At 37.9% G+C, this 19,889-nt stretch overlaps 6 protein-coding genes and 2 non-coding genes across 9 annotated transcripts; 4 read left to right on the top strand and 4 right to left on the bottom strand.

The window, feature by feature from the left end:
- Positions 1–798: 798 nt before the first annotated feature.
- RpS12 (ribosomal protein S12) lies at positions 799–2,082 on the top strand. Its single transcript, XM_020944255.2, has 3 exons — positions 799–955; positions 1,152–1,286; positions 1,713–2,082. Exons 1-3 carry the CDS (start codon positions 939–941, stop codon positions 1,978–1,980), a joined length of 420 nt encoding a protein of 139 aa, XP_020799914.1. The 5' UTR covers positions 799–938; the 3' UTR covers positions 1,981–2,082.
- Positions 1,004–1,073, top strand: LOC147643502 (small nucleolar RNA U18). Its single transcript, XR_015272077.1, has one exon. It is a non-coding gene; the product is annotated as a small nucleolar RNA U18 (small nucleolar RNA).
- LOC147643501 (small nucleolar RNA U18) lies at positions 1,570–1,641 on the top strand. Its single transcript, XR_015272076.1, has one exon. It is a non-coding gene; the product is annotated as a small nucleolar RNA U18 (small nucleolar RNA).
- Zmynd10 (zinc finger MYND-type containing 10) lies at positions 1,833–4,781 on the bottom strand. The gene is made up of 4 exons (XM_020944253.2): positions 3,033–4,781; positions 2,784–2,973; positions 2,280–2,725; positions 1,833–2,228 (listed from the first exon to the last, which is right to left on the bottom strand). The coding sequence occupies exons 1-4, from the start codon at positions 3,701–3,703 to the stop codon at positions 2,174–2,176; spliced, it is 1,362 nt and encodes a 453-aa protein (XP_020799912.2). The 5' UTR covers positions 3,704–4,781; the 3' UTR covers positions 1,833–2,173.
- On the bottom strand, positions 4,091–5,111 carry LOC110177501 (uncharacterized). Its single transcript, XM_020944254.2, has 2 exons — positions 4,863–5,111; positions 4,091–4,781 (listed from the first exon to the last, which is right to left on the bottom strand). The coding sequence occupies exons 1-2, from the start codon at positions 4,992–4,994 to the stop codon at positions 4,404–4,406; spliced, it is 510 nt and encodes a 169-aa protein (XP_020799913.2). The 5' UTR covers positions 4,995–5,111; the 3' UTR covers positions 4,091–4,403.
- Positions 5,112–5,119: 8 nt separating this feature from the next.
- On the bottom strand, positions 5,120–7,724 carry CycH (cyclin H). Its single transcript, XM_020944263.2, has 5 exons — positions 6,113–7,724; positions 5,857–6,058; positions 5,574–5,802; positions 5,408–5,519; positions 5,120–5,345 (listed from the first exon to the last, which is right to left on the bottom strand). The coding sequence occupies exons 1-5, from the start codon at positions 6,427–6,429 to the stop codon at positions 5,228–5,230; spliced, it is 978 nt and encodes a 325-aa protein (XP_020799922.1). The 5' UTR covers positions 6,430–7,724; the 3' UTR covers positions 5,120–5,227.
- A 2,497-nt stretch (positions 7,725–10,221) lies between these two features.
- eg (eagle) lies at positions 10,222–19,240 on the bottom strand. 2 transcript variants are annotated; one of them, XM_020944286.2, is made up of 3 exons: positions 18,604–19,240; positions 12,830–12,907; positions 10,222–11,937 (listed from the first exon to the last, which is right to left on the bottom strand). In XM_020944286.2, exons 2-3 carry the CDS (start codon positions 12,905–12,907, stop codon positions 10,879–10,881), a joined length of 1,137 nt encoding a protein of 378 aa, XP_020799945.1. In that variant the 5' UTR covers positions 18,604–19,240; the 3' UTR covers positions 10,222–10,878. The 2 variants fall into 2 exon arrangements, with proteins under 2 accessions (XP_020799945.1, XP_086690554.1); XM_086834428.1 differs by lacking the exons at positions 12,830–12,907; positions 18,604–19,240 and adding an exon at positions 12,121–12,319.
- On the top strand, positions 13,838–15,522 carry LOC110177488 (uncharacterized). The gene is given in 2 exon segments (XM_086834315.1): positions 13,838–14,409; positions 15,401–15,522. Coding segments are annotated over 2 exon segments (519 nt in total). The 5' UTR covers positions 13,838–14,012.
- Positions 19,241–19,889: the final 649 nt, after the last annotated feature.

Genomic DNA, 19,889 nt, shown 5'->3' with positions numbered 1-19,889 from the left:
CTAAATAACGTGTTCAAAATATTTTAATATAAATCATTTTAGGTTATCCTATTTATTTAAATAATATTGTATAATTCTCACAAACTTGATCTTTTACAAAAATTTAATTCCACGGAAAAAATTGGTAAATCGTTTGAGCTACTTTTTGGCTATTCATGTCATTTACAAGTCATATTTGGGGAAAAAAATATTACAATTTAAATATTATACTCTACTTTTCAAGTTATTTAATGCTTGTTAATTAATTAAAATTTTTAATTGTTTTGTTTTTGCCAAACAAAAATAAAGAACTTAAATTTTATGATTTATTATTAATATATTAGTGTGTAACAATTTATATAGATAAATAAAAAAATTTTTGAGTAATTTTTAGTTTATTATATATAATAATTTCGAATCTGTCACAAATCGAATGTGGCTTAATTTGAATATAGATATTATTGGGCGACAAATAATATTAAATTATTAATCATTATTAAATTTATAAACTTTCATTTTTGAGAATCTAATATTATGAGACGAAATCACATTACTTCAAATGTACTTTTTCGGTTATATCGAATAAATGCACAAATTTTTATTATAAGTCGTACACGCGATATTATTATTGGCCAAGTGGTGGGGCGATCTATAAATATAGCGCTAACGAAGTGAACATTTTTAACTTAAGGAAAAACATTAAAATTTATAAAATAAAAATTAACAAAAACATCGATAATGCCAAAAATTGTGTTTTGATAGCGATATTTCGATAGTATCGATGTTTTCCAGCACTCTTCTTTCTTCTTCTCCCTTTTTCTTTTCTTTCCGGTTTTTCAAAAGGTACAGAAGTGCAATTAAGTTTGTGCCAATTAAATTCGGCGAAATGCTCGACATCATAGCTATTAATGGCAATATTATCCCTATTTCTAGTGAAGTGCAACCTGAACCGCTAAAATATGGCCGACGTTGATGTGTAAGTGATTTATTTATTGACGAAAAAACGCAATATGTGACCGACAGCTTGTTGATGAAATTAATTGGTCCGTGTTTATGAATTTCCATTGATTATAATCCTCCAATTACTGAACGAGCAAGGCAAAATCTGTGTTTTCCAATGTAATGCGTTTGTGTGAGAGATTATTATAATATTTTGTGTTTTATTTACACAGTGATGTTCCCTCCGCTGCCCCCGTCATCGATGGCGCCATGGACATTAACACCGCCCTCCAGGAGGTGCTGAAGAAGTCCCTGATTGCCGATGGACTCGTCCATGGCATCCACCAGGCCTGCAAGGCCCTGGACAAGTGAGTAATCCAATAATCCTCGAATTATATGAATTATAAAGAAATTAGGAAAGAAATCGTAAAACCGGCGTTTCTTAAACCACGTTTTTCACTTATCGGCAGTACATTTAAAGTTAAGCATAACAATATCTTGAAATTTTGAATACTTGCACATTTATTCATGCCTTAAACTGATCTAATTTACAACTAAGTGTATTATTTTTTAATAATCACAGATGCGTCGCCATCTTGTCTTGTGAAATCGCAAGCGTGGTTCCTAAAAAAGGAAATAGTTAGCATTTCTTCAGTGATGAAATTAATTGGTCCGTGTTTATGAATTTTCCATTGATTAAAAACCATCCAATTACTGAGCACAGTCTCTAAAATCTATTATTGATTCCATAAATGAACTTGTCTAATCCATTACTTTTTATTATCCTTCCACAGACGTCAGGCTGTCCTGGCCATCCTGGCCGAGTCCTTCGACGAGCCCAACTACAAGACTCTGGTCACTGCCCTGTGCAACGAGCACCAGATCCCCCTGATCCGCGTTGACTCGCACAAGAAGCTGGGCGAATGGTCTGGCCTGTGCAAGATCGACAAGGAGGGCAAGCCCCGCAAGGTCTGCGGCTGCTCCGTCGTTGTGATCAAGGATTTCGGTGAGGAGACACAAGCTTTGGACGTGGTTAAGGACCATCTCAGGCAGAACAGCTAAACAGCTTGTCCCCTGTCTGCTGAATGAGAGACTACGTGGAAAGTGTTTTTTTATAAGCTATTCGCTAATTAAAAAATAAAGACGTAAGAAACGTAAAACAAAGTTGAACGAGTTACATTTTTGGAATGTTCTATTTTAAGGCAAGCGGTTGGATATTTATATAAACTTGTAAAGTCAATATAAATTAATAATTTTATTTCTTCAGGCAGGCTGTCTTGTGCTCCGGCCAGTCCTTGAGCTGGCAGTCTCTGAAAATTGCTAATTAATAACTGAACGTTTCTTAGAGACTTCTAACTCACCGGGAGCAGTAATAAACCTGCTTGCAATTGGCGCACTTTTTCTTGGCCTTCGCCTGGCATGTGGCACAGCTGTTGTGATCCGGTTCTGCGTCGCCACCAGCCTGGGTGTCCTGCACCTCCCCCAATTTAAGATCTTCAAGATTCTGCTCCAGCTCGCAGAGCAGTTCGGTGCCGTAGGCTCCGCTCAAGCGACTGGCTAAGGCGCATATGTCCTCCCTATTCTTGCTGAGGAACACTGAGTCCTGAGCTTGAGCTATCTGATAGAAGCCACCGTCTTTCTCCACCTCTTTCATTAGCTCCTCCTGAATCTGGGGAATGTCCTCAAGTAAAAGTGTCTGCGATTTGGCGGCTGTGTTGCCACTAAGAGTCAGGCGACTCAGGAACTGCTTGAGATCGATGAGTGGAGGCAGTTGGTCTAGGAGAGTCTCGTGCATCAGACCCATGAGCTGTTGGGAAAACATTACTTGGAATCCTCTCAAAAAATTAATTCATAAAGGGACTCACCTTGCTCAACTGCTTGCAACGAGCCTCATTCATGGCGTAGTTCTCCATGGCCTGGGTATTCAGGAGCAGCTGCCTTACACAGAACCAGGCCTGAGCCTCCGGCTTCACAATCTTGGCGGAATCATCCACATTTGTCCACTTCTCATCGATGAATTTCTGCAATCCCTTGCTGGTCTTCCGTTGCCATGGACTAGGATACATGTTTCAGCAAAGATTCAAAGGAATTCCCTGAACATTCTCAACTCTTACCGGAAGCAAAGGACATCCACCATCAGCCAGGGAATGTCATGGGTCACCAGCATGCGGCGTGCGGCACTCAGGTGAAAGAGGTCAATTTTATCAGCCAAATAGTTAAGAATCGAGATGCAACGCAGCCCGATCTTGTAGATGAGATCACGTTTCTGGCGCTCCAGCTCTGTAAGCACCGCCTCATCGACGTCCATTTTGGACTCGTTCTCGTGGTAGCCCATGCTGACCAAGCCAATTACCTGAGCCACTGCCTGGGCACAATAGTCCACCAGATCCATTACGGACTCCTGCAGCGTCTCGCATCCACTGGGATGGTATAGACACACATCCAGGAGAGCCACCACGGAAGCCTCGTGATACAGCACCGTGTAGATGAGAAATGTGGCCTGAGGATTGGGATCTATCTCAAGGAGATGAGGAAGCACACGGGTCTTCCACAAGGTCACACAGTAGGCCTCATGGATCAACAGACGCAACTTGTCCCGCGAAATGAGGAACTCCTTAACCTCCTCTTCGCGGTTTTGAGTCAGCTCCAGGGCCGCCTGCTGGCTCAGTTTTATGACCATCTCGTGTACCTCCAGCCACTTGGCTGTGCCCACATCGCGAACCTGGAATGGACGGATGCTTTCGACGAAAAGGTACAGCTCCTCGGGATATACAAAGTTCACCATTGTAATTTCTTCACAGACTGATTTCCTTAGAATTAGTTTTTTTAGTGACTGCCGGTGGACAGGTGTTGAAATAAACAAGTTCGGTTACCATGGCATGCACTGGTTGCTATGATTCTGGAAATTATTTTAACCATATGATAAACAAACTCAATGAAGGATGTTTTTTTTTTATACAACACACTACACACTTTATCTCTTCCAAAAATCTTAGTAAAAGCAACTAAGCTAATGTAAGTACAATTTAAAGCTAACCGAAGGAACGAATTTGGCAAACTAATTTCCCGAAAATGCTTAATTTTTTCTAGCAATACTTTTATCTGCTGCTTTTTATCTAAAGATTGACATTTTTATATAAATCTTACATAAAAAACAGCATAACTCGCTTACTTAATTCAAGATTGTCCGAAAAGAAAGGTAATTTATTCTGGTAACGTCCTAAATTTTCATTTTTCATAAAACTTCCCGGCAATAAAATGGGTAAATGAGTTTTTTGGTAAAGGTTAATAAAACAGAAAAGGTCTTCAGGGACCAAAACTAATGCACAAATAAGTTAAAAAAAATGTAAATTCAAGACAATCCTGCAGTAAGTAAGCGATGATCATAATAACGAAACTATTAACTTATAGATCACACATGTTTCCGCTTTCAGGTAAGCTGAGCTCCTTTCTGCTTAGCTTCTTGTATTGTGGTTAATTTTTCTTTAGCGGTACAGCCGCACCTGCTGCTTGAGATCCTGGTCGCTGATGCGATCCTGGAGATTTAATTCCGCCTCCTGTTTGCGCAGCAGCTCAAAGATCGCCGCCAGCTGCTCCCGTTCGATCCTGCGCTCCTCCTCGATTTGATCCGGTGTCAGAGTCTTTTCCATCTTGTGTTGGAATTTCTTGGCCTTGAGCTGGCCCATTAGGTGGTTGTAATTTTGGCCAGCAGGATCTTGATCCTCAATGAATTCTACTTCACTGTCGGTGGAGTTTTCCTCGTAGGCCTCATCGTCATCGGTTTCCTCCTCATGGGGTGTTCGGGACTCGGATTCCTCCTCGTCACGCGGTTCATCAGCTCCTAATCCTTCGTCCTCCAGTTCCTGCAAGTGAACAATTGTCAAACATATGTATATAAATATGTACAAATGCATGTTTCTCCAGAAATTCGGAGGAACACCCACGGTTTTGTCCTTGAAGAAGTTGGCAAAATAGAGAGCAATCAAAACGCAGAGGAGGAGAGTGGTCAGCGCAATGGAATAGTGTCCCGGCAGGCCAAGGAACAGGCCATCCAGAGAGGGGAATATGTCCTGCATTTTGTGGATTAAAACTTGTTATTTGTTGTTCGGATTTTCTTGTTTTTTGTTATGAGCAGTGGGACCGCAGCTTACAATTAGGAAATACCAAAGGAAAGCTTAGTATATTCGAAAAAAAAATACTATTTTTATAAATAAAGGTTTGCCCTGAATTTATTTGTTTTATATTTATATAAATATTTGTTATAATAAACCATGCAAAATTCGTTCTTTAATCATCTAAATACAAAAAGTTATTGGCTTATATTCATGGCCGATGTATCTGAGCTGACATCTGCTATGTGGAATGAGGCGTCTTCGCCAGGCATATCATCCTCATCGGTGTATAAACGACGTAGGCGCTCCTTATAACTATTAAAAAATAATTCAAAAAATTAATTTGATGTCTTGATAATATGCTGAATTAGGCTTACAGTTCGCTGTCCGGATTATTGGCCTGATTGCGGCACTTATCCAACTTCTTTTCAATGGCTTTGACCTTATCCCGCTCTGGTTGCTGATATTGTTTTACCAAGATACGGATTTCTGATAGATCAAGGAATTAATAGGTAATATAATACAATTGTTGAATATACCTACTCCTCACGGCGTCTATAAGACCAGGCAGCTTTTCTCGAGCGGATACAAATAGGAACTCCGTCACATAGCTATCGAGATTCTCCTGTTCCTTGCTGGCAGCATGCAGTACGGCAGCCAAAGCGATCTGGGAAGGAGCATGCAGCAGGCAGGCATCCGTGTAGAAAGTGGAATCAATAAAGCTTTCAATATGTGGACGCAATCTCTCCGGATTCGGCATCTTGCTGCGGGTCTGAAATCATAACGATTAAGATCCGGTAATTAATTGCAGGACTTGGTTACCCACCTTTATGTCTATGAGGAAACCCTCGATGGGTCTGAATGGATTGTGGATGGTGAGGTAGTAGTTGAGCTGGCCAATCAGAAGTAGCTCGTTGGACAGCACAATATCCGTGGCCTTGTTTCTGTCTCCCTTGATATTGTTAACAAATTGATTGATGGACACGTTGAACTCCTCGACTTTGCAGGCAACAAACACACAAGTGGCCCTGAAAGATTCCCTTATTATTAAATAAATATTATATGGCCGTCAGTATGCTTACAGTATCTCCTTGGGATGATAGTCCATCGGCGTGTTGTTCAGGTAGAACCGTTTGAAGTAGTGGAACGCTGTGCCAACCACACACTTTGGCATGGGCGGATCAAAGCGGCGGCAGAAGTCGAACAAATAGATCTCGTACTGCTTTAGCAACAGGCGCTCCTCAGCCGGCGTAAGGAAATAGTCCTCTAGGTCATCGTAGGCCTGCGCCTCCGCCTCATGCTCCTCGATGTACTTATTGTTCTGCTCCACACGGAACGCCATCAACTGGCCCTCGTTGGCGAAGGTCCATGACTTCTTCTGTGAGCTCACAGGATACATAATATTAGCGCATATCAGATATCAGTCGGAAAAAAGTTTATGAAGTTAGAAAATCTGTGTTTCGTTTCAGCCGGTCATGGACTATCGATAGGGGACACATCGCAAAACAAAAAATATCAGAATATCGATATGCGTAACAATTTAAAAAATACCACTACGAATAAATCGATTTTACGAATATACTTAAATATTTTATATAAAAATGCTATTAAATTAAGTTTTAAAATTGTTTAAAATAAAATACAATTTCAAAGCTGTTATAATAAAAAAAAGTATGCTTCTCAAATAAAAAAAAAGAAAATTAATTCTTAATTTTAAAATGTTAATTTTTGTGCACTAGTTCAATATTGCTTCGCTAATAAATAAATAATGTATGGTATTCTTTAATATTCTTGACAAAAAACACCATATTGTTTTATTTTATTTATTAAGCTGATGTTCTGCAATTTGCATTGCCTACTTTTGGGCATTTATAATGAAACATTTCAAAAATGGCAACCGACAAAGGGGTTTATTTATGGGCCCGGTTTACAGCTGACCATTTGTTGCTCGCATTTCGGAACGCACGTGTTATGCATTTTTTAACATTTAGGTGCCCGCAGCATCAGGCCGCTCCAAATTGAATTAATTTTTATTTCGCTTTTGGTTTTGTGCTGGGCGGCAAAATTGGGTCACTTGAATCTTTGGACGGGAATCAGCTACATAAACGGTCATATACATTGTACAGCACTCAATGGTTGTCGTTGGGATACCCTTAAAATCAAGTTTGTATTTTTATACATTTGCAAATTATTTATAATTTTGTGCTTAAATAAAATTTCCGATCATAAAAGTGCTTAAAAATATTTTTAAGTTTAAAACTAGTTCTCTGATTTTTTTAAACTAATAAATCTGGATTAAAATTAATTAATTTTTTGCTTAGTTATGATCCAAATAAAAATAACAAGAGTAAAAAACTTCGGATTTCAATGAACTATTGAAAATATAGAGTATATATAGAGGGCCGTAGAAAAAATATTCACAATTATTATACAAACTTAAAAATATGGTTTAACCTGAAGTTTCTTCTTAAATTAAATTTTTTGAAACGGCTACAAAACGCATAACAAGTCTGTGACATCTCAGCAGCCTGAAGAGCATTGAAGTGCCATGCGTTTCGAATACTTTGTATGCAGGAGCTGCCTTCTGTAGCAATAAAATTGCAATTAATTTTTATTGACAACTCTGAACTCTTGTTGCAGTGCTTTGTTGCGGATTTGTATTTTTTTTATATTTTTTTTTTTGAGATTTCACTGCAGCAAGGTGAAGAGTGTTTTAGTGTCTTGTTTGCTCTTAAACGGATCTTCAAGAGGGGTTTTGTTCATATATTAGAAATAAAATGGCGGTTAGAGAGAATGTAATAAGAAGATATAGGAATTTAACCTAAAAAGATTTATTTAACTTATTTAAAAATATGAATGACCTTTAAATAATTAAATTCAACCATGGAAAATAGCTTACAAATTTGAATAAATATATTTATTATTCCTAGACCATTCAATTATCTTTTCCAACATGTTGTTAAACACAAAATAGTGGCTCTATTTTCTTCGGCTCTCGTTCAAAATAACTAATTTCTCTACCCAATTGCATTTGGAATAATCCTTTCCCGAAAATGGCCTCAATTTCTGGGCCAAATCCCTCTTAAAAAACTAAACAGAGTCAACGAGACGACGACGCCTTCGATTGTTCAATCTGCGGACTGAAAAGTTTATGCGCGTGCGCGACACACAGACGAAATGACACAAAGACGGACGGACAGAGTTGGGCTGAGATGGATTGCCGTCGGCGAGACTGACTGACTGACTGACTGACAGTCGGGTGGCCTTAGCTTATCGTCAGTCTCTAGTTACAGAGATCCAGAAGGAAGCTCTGCTCGGGGCGTACTTAAAATTCAATTGAATCTTGAATTATTGCATTGAATTTCATTGTTTGTAAATGCCCGCCCGCTGTGTCTGTATCGGATTGTAAACTGATTTCATTTCATTTTCCCTCCGTGCCATAGATTTATTTATTTTTCTCATTTTATTGAATGCTTCAAGCTCGGCCGTCGTAAATCGTCACAAAATATTATGATTATTATTGGTTCAGCAGGGGCTATTGTGTTACCTGCCAATGTATGTATGTAGGTTGGGTGGTCTTAGGGTGTTCAAGGCACTTAATCCGAAACATTGCTATATGCACTTTTCTTTCGATATCTTTCGATCTCTATCTGCAGACACCAATAAAACTCATTGCGAAAGTGCCGAGTAGTATCTGGCAACAAGCATCTACACCAATGGCCACTTGTGTCTCTGTGCATAAATGCATTTTAAAGTCATATTGAGCACGCGAGTCGGTGTCTCCGTTAGTGCCCCGCGCTATCCCCGCAGCAAGTCTTCAGCACCGATCCCGATACCCACCAATTTTGGCTTCAAGCATTATTTCTGTTTAGCGGCTACCGTTTGGAGCGGCTAATTGTGCGTGTGTCGTGCGATTATTCAGCTTTGTATCTCACTTTGTCTGCTGCGCTGCGAACGCTCTCTGGGGGCGTGTTCCGAAAGATACTACTCTCTCGCGGACTCGTAGAGCCATCGAATAGACGTGTGAATTGCCGGGCGAGAGTTTCGCAGCCAATCAAGAGAGTTATGTCTTCGTATATATGACCACTTCGGAGTGTGAGTGATGGCCAAACGTACGCGGAGTGAAGTGTTTAAGGTGCATAAATCAGTGAAGACGGTCAGGCAATACTAGTATGCATATGGGGTCGGGTCCATAATGGCTGATGATTTTACTGAAAAAGTAAGGCTTTTAAACGTATGTACATATAATAGTCGGTTGGGTGGGCATAAATTAAAATGGATAACCTTAGGCTATAATAATGTACAATAATAGAGATAATATATGCTTCTTTTACATAGTTACTAAGTAAATTAAAGATTTGATAAATATAAATATTTAAAATGGTGAAAAATTTATTCCGTAGCAGCAAATAAATATGATAATAATTAATCTTAATATCAAAATAAACTTATCCAGTTGGTCTTGGAATTAAAAACCATTGTTTGATAGGAAACGATTGAATTGCCCGAAAGATTTCGATAGATAATCGATAGATATAGAGGAACAATATCCTCTAAAGCTTTTAGTAAGTCTTGAATTGTTAATGACTTTATTTTAAATTAAAAACATATTTATGTTAGTTCTTTAAACAACATAATACATAAACATAGACTCAGCAATATAGCGATATACTTACACACACGAGTGACTTCATTTCGCGTTCGTTTCCTAAGTCATTTGTTTTTGTCTTGTTCTCCGTTCAAGTCTCTGCTCTCCCGTTGAGCCGAGATAAACTTGTGTCATCTGTCTTGGCCTGTCATAATTACATTTATATAGTCAACATCTAGGTAGCCTGACATTTGGAAATATGTCAGCCCCTGGACTGTTATGTAATGAATAACGCATTGGCTGGCCAGGATTTTCTGTTGGCCCCTTGATGGATATACACGTAAACACAGACATTGTGACAGTTGAATTGAATTCATATATAACTATATAGGTGTATATTTGTGTATCTGTCGATATGTACTTGAAGAAATTTCCTGCTTTAAATGGTCAGACAAAGAGTTTGGTCATGTGTCAATGGAATGAAGCCTTTTTATGTCGGCCTCCAGAGAGCCAGAAATCAAGATTTTATATGAAAAGTTTGTGGATTAAAATTTAAACGGAAACAAGGATATACTGGTTCAAACTTTCAGTTTGATTGTGTTGTTTTTTTGTTAACTTCTTCACCTCTTTTATTTTATTTCTTCATTTACACTTTTATCCTTTCTTATCTGGCTAGAAAAATAAATTATTTATAAATAATAAAACAAACAAAAGGTCAATACGAAAACAACATTAAATTAAGATTTCTAAAATTTGACATTATAGACTATTTATATATAAATTAAGAAAACAATAAAAACGTAAATACATATCGCACATCAAATGACAATTATTTGTAAATTGTTCTAAATATTATAATTTATTTCTAAGTTTATTTATGTATCTCTTATCCTTATCATTTCTTAGTTAATGTAATTGAGCTAACTTTAAACCTACATATGAATATGGATATTTTGTACATCATTTCACTGGCACCAAAATTTTCAATTTCTTAACACTTTTTTATTCTTTTAAAATATGTTATTTGAAAAAATAATTTGCAGAAGAAAAAAAATTAAAAAAGGAAATCATTATGAGCCTTTTTATTGGAAATAGAGATTTTAGAAATTTATTACTGATGCTATTTCATAAAAAAATCAGTTCAGAAACTTTAAAATTTTTACAAATTGTTTAAATATTTTGTACATATTTTGTACTAACCTAAAGTACTCGAAATTGTTTTGGCACTCGAACGAATTCTCTGGCAATCACGAGATAACCTCAGCCCGTCAGGGTCTGTGATCTCACCAGAGTGAGATCGAGGGGCGTGGTCTTGCGCGCAAAGGTCGGGGATTCCCCTAAGCAATGACTTGCGGCAGCGGGTTCACTCAAGCTAGGACTATTGGAACTGCGAGCCACCGGACTAGCCGGATCCGGACGTGATCTTAGCGACAGATCGATAGGCTCGTCCAGCTCCGGACTGCTGGAAGTGGGAAACAGCAGCTCCGCCTTGAATTGATCCTTGAAAATGGGCAGTGGCGGAACTCCGGCGGCAAGGAGTACGGGTGGCAGGTGGCTAAATGGTGCAAAGGAGCTGTACAGCGGCTCCGAGTGACTGCGAAAGATCTCGAGCAGCTCCTGGTGTCGCTGGCGCTGCAGATCCGCATCCGGTTCGGAGCTGGCTGGAAAGCTGGGATTCCTCAGATCAAAACGTGGCAGATTGCCAGCGTTGGTTGTTGTTGTGGCAATGTGACCACTGAGCACACTGGTGGCTCCATCTTCGTTAGGATCCCCAGCGGAGGAGGCTCCGGAGTCACTGGGCGTGTTGCTAAGGCGGGATTCCAGCTTCAAGTGCCGCTGATGCTGATGCTGGTGATGATGATGGAACTTGGCCGCCTGCAGGAAGGATGGTGAGGCGGCTCCGACACCCACTCCGGCTCCCACAGCGGCTCCTTCGATTCTCGGCGATGTGGAAGTGGCGGACTTGATGCAGGGATTGGTCTTGTCCTGGTACGTTTGCCGCGCCTGGTTACTAGCCTGCTGCAGTCGAGCCAGTTGCTCCAGGCTGGCGCTGCTTACACCACCATTTCCGCCACCACCTGAGGCGCTTCCACCTCCCGCTCCCGCCGTCGTCTGCTGCTCCTGGAGGAGACAGTGGATCTTGAACCAGTTTGATCTTCGGCCGTAGCGGGAGCCACTTTTGGACATTCCCACGAGGAGGCACTTGCGCAGGCGGCAGGCCTTGCAAGCCGTGCGGTTCTTCTTGTTGATCACACAATCGCCATTGTGTTTGCATCCTGCTATTGCCGCGATGTTGTTGTAGGTGCGGCCAAAGAAGGACTGAAAGGATGTAAAGGGTTAGGTAAGGATTAGTACTTCTACTAATTAACATTTTATGTTGGTTTTTGGCGTTAATTAGTCAGTCACTTAACTAATAATCGTGTTTGACCCCTTCCTTATTTTAAACCTCAAATAAATCCTGCTACTTTTCATTACAAATATCTTTCTTAACCATTGTTCTACCTTATTTGCACCTGTCACTCTTTAATTATTAAATGTGCGTTGATAATTCGAACAACTACTTGTAAAAGGCAGCCCCAGAGCCAGAGCCAGTCATCAGATCAACCGAGAACTGGTTGTAGATCAGGAAGGTACAACGATACAGCTGAGGAACCATTTACTATATCACAGCTGATATTCCCATTGTTTTGGAGCGATGCCGACTCACGTTCAAGAGCTTGATTTTGAAGTTCAACTTTGAGTGGTGTTTGATGGGTGTCTGCGACTTTTGTTTCCGATTGCGCTGACTCACCTAATATGCATGTAATTTTTATTTGATTGACTGCAGTTTACAATTGTGCTCGCCTTGGGGCTTAGCTAGCTCTATATATATAAATATATATCGGTGTGTGCTCTGAATTTCGCAGACATTTTCCCATGCCATTTGAAGGTGAGCCTTCTATTGTGGCCGCTGCGCACACGTATCTACTTAAAGTCAATTAAAAATCGATTAATCTACCGAATTGAAATTTAATTACTGTAATAATGTTTTCGAGTTTGCTTTGAGTTAAAAGTAAAAGCCAAAATCCAGATCATATTTTGCACAAGTAAGTATGTGCGAAATTAAATCTCTTTGGTTTCTCACAACTGTCCGGATTAGTTGCCATAAAATATCGATTTGGGTAGAAAAGAGTTCCCAGAGTTTATGGTTGCTTAAAAATTAACTACTCACCTTGCAGCCCTCGCAAGTGAAAGCCCCAAAATGAAAACCAGCCGCCGGTTCGCCGCACACTTTGCACAGCTGGTTCATCTGTAAAATAATAATGAAGAATTTATAAAATATATATTAAAATATATATATAACATTTTTACTAAGAATGACAACTTTTTTATTTCTATTTATAATTTTTCAGTGTATTACATTCTTAAAATAGAATATTACAATGAAGTCAAGGTGTTATTTCCGAATGGATCTCGTTATGAAATATAATTTATGATTTTGTGGTATATTATTTAATTGAATTTTAAAGTAGTTCAGTGGAAAACTAGTTTATAGAAACTTTTTATAACAATTAAAATTTTTGAATTAAAAAATTGAAATGCTAAATAAGTTATATAAAATAAAATCCTATAAAATCCTTCTATATTATACAAAACTTAAGGGATTAATAAAAGCACAAATACCTTTAAAATAATTTTATATTTGTATATGGTAAATTATTATGAATAAGTTAATTTAATAAATCACTAGTCGTTTTTGTTCTTTAGTTACTTTTGTTATTAAACTCTTCCTAACAAATCTCACAGTTACGAAGAATAGTATTTTTATGACTGAATTAATAACTTATAACATTTCTTTACACACAAGATACGTACAAAATTAAACACTTTAAGTTAATTGAATTTTACTTTATCACTTAAGCAATATTTCTTCTTTGCTTCAACCTCTTTTTTTGTTATTAGTTATCCCTCGGCTAAACGTGTTGTTGAAAGCCTAATTGAAAAACTCCAACTCTGTGAAACCTCTTCACGATTGTCCTTGTTATTGATGATGCCTTTTTTTCACAGATTATTTTTCTTTTCATTGGCTTTTATTTTTTCATTTTGTTGTTGTTGTTGTTCTTAACTTGGCTCAGCTGTGATCAAGAAGACGAGGCCATGGCCACAACAATAACACCAACTACACCAACAACACCAACAAAAGCCACGAAGAAGCCACGCCAAAAAGCTGCAAAAAAAAGACGAAAAAGTAAAAACAACAACATGCATAACCGATGACCCACTGCGTTTCTCTTTATTTTTATTCTTTTTGTTATTGTTGTTGTATACTTTTATTTTTTTTGGAATTCTGTTTTTTTGTTGTGTGTTGTTGTTGTTGTGTTATTTCGCTACAGGTCGTGGATAGAAATTGAGGTATGCAGCGACCGGTTTGGGCTTGCACCATCAAAGTTTTCCCGGCAATGTCAGAAGACCCTGCACCTCATCCTCCCCTCTCTTTCACTCAACCCCCCGCCTCCTCGCTTAGCACACTCTTTCCCATGGGACGGCTTCACGTTCACACATCTAATGCAATGTACTGCCGCAGTGACTTGTTTTGCCTGCCCATTAAGCCTAAGGTCAAGCTAAAAAATGAAGATATACCAAAAAAAGCAGAACAAAAAAAAAAAGTCCAGCAGAGATGAAAAATATATACGAAAATTCTGCGTCAACTATTTAATGAGCATGAAGAATCTGAGGGAGGGATCAATTTTGTCATGGATATACAAAATAAATTCTAAGACACACATTTGTGTGCAAATAATGCCAAGGAGTGTGTGTGCTTTTGCGTTTCACACATTTTTGTGAGAATTCGAGGCGCTTGCAAAAAATTATTTGGTACTAAATTTGCTTTTTATTTTGGGGAGGAACATAATTTATTGGATTCTACAAAGGGTTTCCTGAGAGAAGGTCGAATTCTAGTTAGTTTTATGTGACTGATAGATTTAATAATAATTATTTTAAAATTAAAAAGCAATGCAAGGATGTTATTCTTCTGAATAATTACTAATAATAAAAGTACAAGAGTCAAAATTGTTTAGAAATTTAAAATAAATATATAGGTTAAGATATTAAGAGATGATTATATTTATTATATTATAATAAATAAAGTAAAAGTTTGTAAAACTGAAATACTTTGCTTATTTGTAGTAAGTGTAACCAATAAGTATCACCAATGTGAATAAATCACGATGCCTGACAGTCTTTGTTTCTTCTTAATTATAAGTGATCATAAAATCAACAATTTAGTGCGTTTTGCTTTATATTCCAAGTCAAAAGGGATGTCAACCATTTATTTATGTTCCGCATAAGTTTAAACTAAAGAGAGTAATAAAATGTAAAGATTTGGTTGTATAGATATTCATATAACTAAGGAAATGTTTTTAATAAAATTATGCTCTCAAAATAAATATAAATGCTTAGAATTTTTATAAACTCTTGAAAAATGTAACAATTTAAAACCCAAAAGTTCCCATAATTCTAGAGCTCCACCAAGGTGTCCGTATCTGAAGATTTCCCGGACCAGGACTGAGAGTGACAGGGAGCTGGTCTGCAAAATGCGCCCAGCAGGTGGTGGTGCCACAACGTGATGCTGCTCCTGTGATAATGGCCTAGTCGATCCACCAAGCCGCCAGCCGCCGTGCCGCCGAATTCCCGCCGGCTGCCAATATACCCGGCACTTTGCATATAAACGCTCGCTAATGGACACCAAAGGTGACAGCAGAGCGTTGCTAAATTGGCAAACATTAAATTTGCACCTTCACAGCGAGCGAGCGCAGTGACCGCGAAACCGTGACAATTTTCGGCACAGCGGTGCGCTTTTCCAGAAAGCGGGAAAATCATCATAAGGCGAAGCTGCAGCCCCACCACGAGATCCTCAATTGCTGACAAAAGCGTCCAGAGAAGCTCACAGCAGAAACAGACCCAGAACTTGAGGTTCATGGTGATAATCTAAAATATACAGCCGAATGGAGGAGTTTTGGCGAAATGGATTTATAAACAATGAGTTGGAGCTCAGCACAGAAGAAGTTCAAGATGGTAAAATTTATCCATAATGACAGTAAGTCAATGGGGGTCAGTAAATGAGGTAGGTTTTCGATAAGGATTAGCTTTAATAGCTCATATTACTATATTTAAGGAGTCTTACTTCAAAACTGTATACAGAGAAATAGGAGAATTTGTACTACTTTATAAAGTAATATTATAGAACTATTTTAGATTCATTATGTTCATAAATATATTTATAATAAAAATATAAATGAACACTTTAATTGAAGTAGAAATTTGGTAGTTACTTTTCAAAAATAGATCAATTTCAATTTAATTCAGATGTTGCAGGTAATTTAAAAGTTTAAATATCAATTTATATAGAAATAATAGTAACTTATGGTTATAAATAAATTTAAACGTGTGAATTTAATATCTAACGATCCATATCTGTAATATCCTCTAATAAAATAAATTCGAATCTAAAGATTCTATATAATTTAATTTTCTAATCCGATTATAAGCCGTATGTAGACCAAAAAAGACATAAGCCACATGCAAGTGAAACCTGTTTCTTATGGGCTTATCTCTCGATATAAACACACAATGTGCTAAATCATTTCGATCCTTTTTAAGAAACCCGAAAGCAATGCAATCGAACAGCACGCTTGAGCGATAAAGTTGCAGATTTCTATCCATCGAAGACGCCTCTATCGCCGATCCTTGTGGCCCAATCACGACGCCGACCAAGGCCAGAGACTCGTCTAATTCCTGCAGCATCTTCGGAATAGTTAAGTGGAAGTCATGAAGAGCAGGACATAATTCCCATACCTTGGAGCTAATTAAAAGTCCCACAGGCCGAACCCCTTTGCCAGAAAGGTGAATGGTTATCTCTTGCATTTATTTAGTTCGATGGGCAGTCTTTGATTGTGGGAAAACAATGAGTGGAGGAGAGTGGTGCAGGTCGATGCCTAAAAATTTGACTCTCCTTTCAAATTCAAAACCGAAAAGCAGACCCATTGTTCATTTCTGAGCAGATCACTAGCAATAGGAACAATCCCGGCTGACGGGCTTATCGATTAAACCAAGATTAATGTTACACATTGAGCGGGTACAAAACAATTAATTAGAAACCCAAACTGCTACAGAAAATACATACTTATTGATCGTAAGCCAAGTGGATGATTGTTCAGATCTAATCTCTGGAAATCTACAAAATGCTGTGTGCCAATCCAAGTTCAACTCGAATGAGGGGGGAGGGACGAGTTCAGAGCGGCTTAGACAATAAGAACCAGATCAGTTGAATGTAGCTACATATATTCTCAACAAGCTCATCAAGTTGCTGTTGACAGACCGAAGCAGAGAGGTACAAAGAAAAAAAATTGGGGAAAAAGTGGAGGGATTTTCCTCAATAAGAATAATAAACAAGAGGCCCACATAAAAGATGTGTCCTTTAAAGCAAACAAAATGATGGACACAATGCCAAATCAGATAAAAGGCAACACACACAGAGGGAGAAAAGGTGTTCAAACAAGCAAACCACGATTGTCTCAAATATTTTGAAGCGGCTACAAAATAGAACAAGAATCAAGAACACAACTCGACGAACCCTGGAGCATTGACACAGTCTAAAAGCCCAAACCCTTTGCCTCCGATCCTCCAATCCTCCGATCCTCTTGATCCTCCGATCTTCCGGCAGACAATTGCCGGTAATATGCTTTATTATTAGCCCTGCAGCCACTGGCGATGGACATTCGCAATATGCAAATCCACTCAGCAGTCACACGCTCTAGTTTGAATTGTCTGCTTCCTCGATCCGCGATCCCCGATCCTCGATCGAGGATCCATGATCCAGTCGAAGCCGCTGGCAATGGCCCTTTTTCTGCTTGATTGCCGACAGCAGTTGGACAATTAAATGTTTGAATATCTCTCCCAACTCTGTCCCTATATTCCCTCCTATTGTAGTAATTTCTTGACACTTATCGCACAAAAGGCAATAACATTATTAATGAGCATGTCAATGAGCTTCTTTTGTTTTCGACGTACCGCTTTTTTCTGGCTCTCCTTGGGCGGCGTCCTTAAAGCTAAATATGAACTCTTGGGAATTGGGGTTAGGGCCTTGATTAGAAAGCAAATTTTGGCAAATCCTTTTTGCATACATATCATTTATTTAAATTATTTGAAATCTGTTTGTTTAGGCTGATTTATTATGATGGGTTCTTGGGCATTTCGTCTTGTTTTTAACAACATTTTATTATATTTAATTTGTTATTTAGTGCTTTACTTTCTCTTTGTTAGATTGTGTTCAAAATTGTTCTAACATAATATTAGCCATTATATTAATCACTTTGAAAACTTTTACTTTAATTGCTTTGTTTTATTTAATAAATTAATAGAATACTGATATTGATTTATTTTATTTATTACATTAAATTTAATCGAAAGCATTTCTGTCGGCGGCTTTAAAGAATATCAGCATGTTCTGTAAGAAGTTAATTATTATTTAATTATGATACATCTTAAAATATGTTTACTTTTTAGTCAATAACAATTTCTTGAATATTTGAACATTTATATTCCCTTTTACATATTTATTTATATTTTTAAGTGAGTTGCTACATTGATTAAATGTTTTATTATCAGAATTCTTTCTAAACACATTATCCAACACCATTATCTGATCTCTAATCGCTGCCTTTGTTGAAGCTGAATTTATGCTAATTATGCAAAATGATTTTAATTCAATGAAATGTTTTATTTATATGCATCAACTTTTTCCGCTTTCAAGGCTTTGATTTATCTGTTAAGATTTGTTAATCTGTTCCAACCGAGATAAATTAACAGTGTATGGTTTTTTTTAATTATTTATTTGCTTATTTTGGAATTCAGAAGATTTGCAAATTGTTTTGTTATTTATATATGTTCTATTTTATTAAGCAAATTAATTAATTCTTATTAAAATTGGTGAGTAATTTAACTTACATTTTCCAAATGATATATTTCCAAAACAGCATAAATTGTTCAGTAAAATTTTACACTTTAAAATATTTTATTTCTTATTTGTTTATTTTTCAAAATTCACATATTTTGTTTTTATTTTATCCGTTTCTATTATTTCTTGATTTTTTTATGTTAAACTTCACACACTTGGCGGCTTTTCTGCATGACTATTATCAATCGATCTTATCAGATATTTTTTAGACATGCCACACAATAAATCCGATTTAGCGACGGCTTTTTCTAATTATATCGAGACAGAGTCACGTGGCGACAAACATCGCGATCGACAGCATATATATGAAGACTTGCGAATCCAACTTCAACTACGATCGAGAGATCAGCGTAAGCCCAACTGACGATGCTTGGCAGCGTAGCGTCCATCCGAGACTAAATCGTCATCGTCGTTCTGAGCGCCAAACAGACCCGGACTGACTTGGCCCTGGCCTCAAAGATCATCTCATCCCAATAGCAGCAGCGGCAGCAGAGGCAGCAACATCTACACCAGCAGCAGCAACATCCACAGCAGCAGCAGCAGCAGCACTAACAGCAGCAGCAACAAGACAACAAAGCGCACGCGTCGCGGCTATGCAGCTGTGTGCGTTGTAACAGTGGCGGGGCAAGGCGAAACTTAACTGTTAATCAGCCACCACGGCGACAGGAATTCCTGTTTGGTAAAACAGCTGCTGCTGCTGCTGCTGCTGCTGGTGCTGTTGCTGCTGTTGATGTTGCTGCTGTTGATGTTGCTGCTGTTGCTGTTGGTGCTAGTGTTGCTGATGTTGATGATGTTACTGCTGCTGGTGCTGCTGGTTTACCTATGAGACTCTGTTAAGTTGGCTCGATCTGTAAACGGATCTCGTTAACAATTCAGTAAAAGATTGTTTATTCAATTTAATTAAAGTGTTCTACAATAAATAAATAAAAATGAACCATGATAAATAAACTTTAAATTATTCTAGAAATAAAAGAAACTTATTATTAAAGAATGTAAGATTTTCCTGAATATCCATACTATAATGATATAGTTTATCATCTTAAAGAAGTACTTAAGTAAGTACTTATTTACTTACTTACAGTACTTAAGGAATCCACTTCAAATACAATTTCCCCATAAGTTTTCCCTACTCCCATTTGGTTAGAAATATTTCTCTAAGTGCACTCTGTTACCGACTTAGCTTCAAACATGTTCGCTGCTGCAGACTCACTCTCAGCAATCTCAGATCTCCGCTCTCCATCGCCGCTCTGGCTCTTTTAGCTGAACTCTGGTTGGC

This window comes from Drosophila serrata, unplaced genomic scaffold, assembly GCF_035046125.1.
Source record: "Drosophila serrata isolate PLE 108 unplaced genomic scaffold, ASM3504612v1 contig_272, whole genome shotgun sequence".
Taxonomy (NCBI): Eukaryota; Metazoa; Arthropoda; class Insecta; order Diptera; family Drosophilidae; genus Drosophila; species Drosophila serrata.
Note: the sequence above shows the minus strand (reverse complement) of the source record. Positions and strands in the feature narration are given on the sequence as shown.

Coding starts and splice junctions, on each gene's coding strand:
- RpS12 (XM_020944255.2), top strand. Junction 1,287..1,712: donor GCCTGCAAGGCCCTGGACAA/GTGAGTAATCCA, acceptor ATCCTTCCACAG/ACGTCAGGCTGTCCTGGCCA.
- Zmynd10 (XM_020944253.2), bottom strand. CDS start 3,703: ATGGTGAACTTTGTATATCCCGAGGAGCTGTACCTTTTCGTCGAAAGC. Junction 2,974..3,032: donor GTGGATGTCCTTTGCTTCCG/GTAAGAGTTGAG, acceptor CATGTATCCTAG/TCCATGGCAACGGAAGACCA. Junction 2,726..2,783: donor GTTGCAAGCAGTTGAGCAAG/GTGAGTCCCTTT, acceptor TTTTCCCAACAG/CTCATGGGTCTGATGCACGA.
- LOC110177501 (XM_020944254.2), bottom strand. CDS start 4,994: ATGCAGGACATATTCCCCTCTCTGGATGGCCTGTTCCTTGGCCTGCCG. Junction 4,782..4,862: donor ACTTCTTCAAGGACAAAACC/GTGGGTGTTCCT, acceptor GTTCACTTGCAG/GAACTGGAGGACGAAGGATT.
- CycH (XM_020944263.2), bottom strand. CDS start 6,429: ATGTATCCTGTGAGCTCACAGAAGAAGTCATGGACCTTCGCCAACGAG. Junction 5,803..5,856: donor GTTTCCTCATAGACATAAAG/GTGGGTAACCAA, acceptor TTATGATTTCAG/ACCCGCAGCAAGATGCCGAA. Junction 5,346..5,407: donor AATAATCCGGACAGCGAACT/GTAAGCCTAATT, acceptor ATTTTTTAATAG/TTATAAGGAGCGCCTACGTC.
- eg (XM_020944286.2), bottom strand. CDS start 12,907: ATGAACCAGCTGTGCAAAGTGTGCGGCGAACCGGCGGCTGGTTTTCAT. Junction 11,938..12,829: donor TCACTTGCGAGGGCTGCAAG/GTGAGTAGTTAA, acceptor ACATCCTTTCAG/TCCTTCTTTGGCCGCACCTA.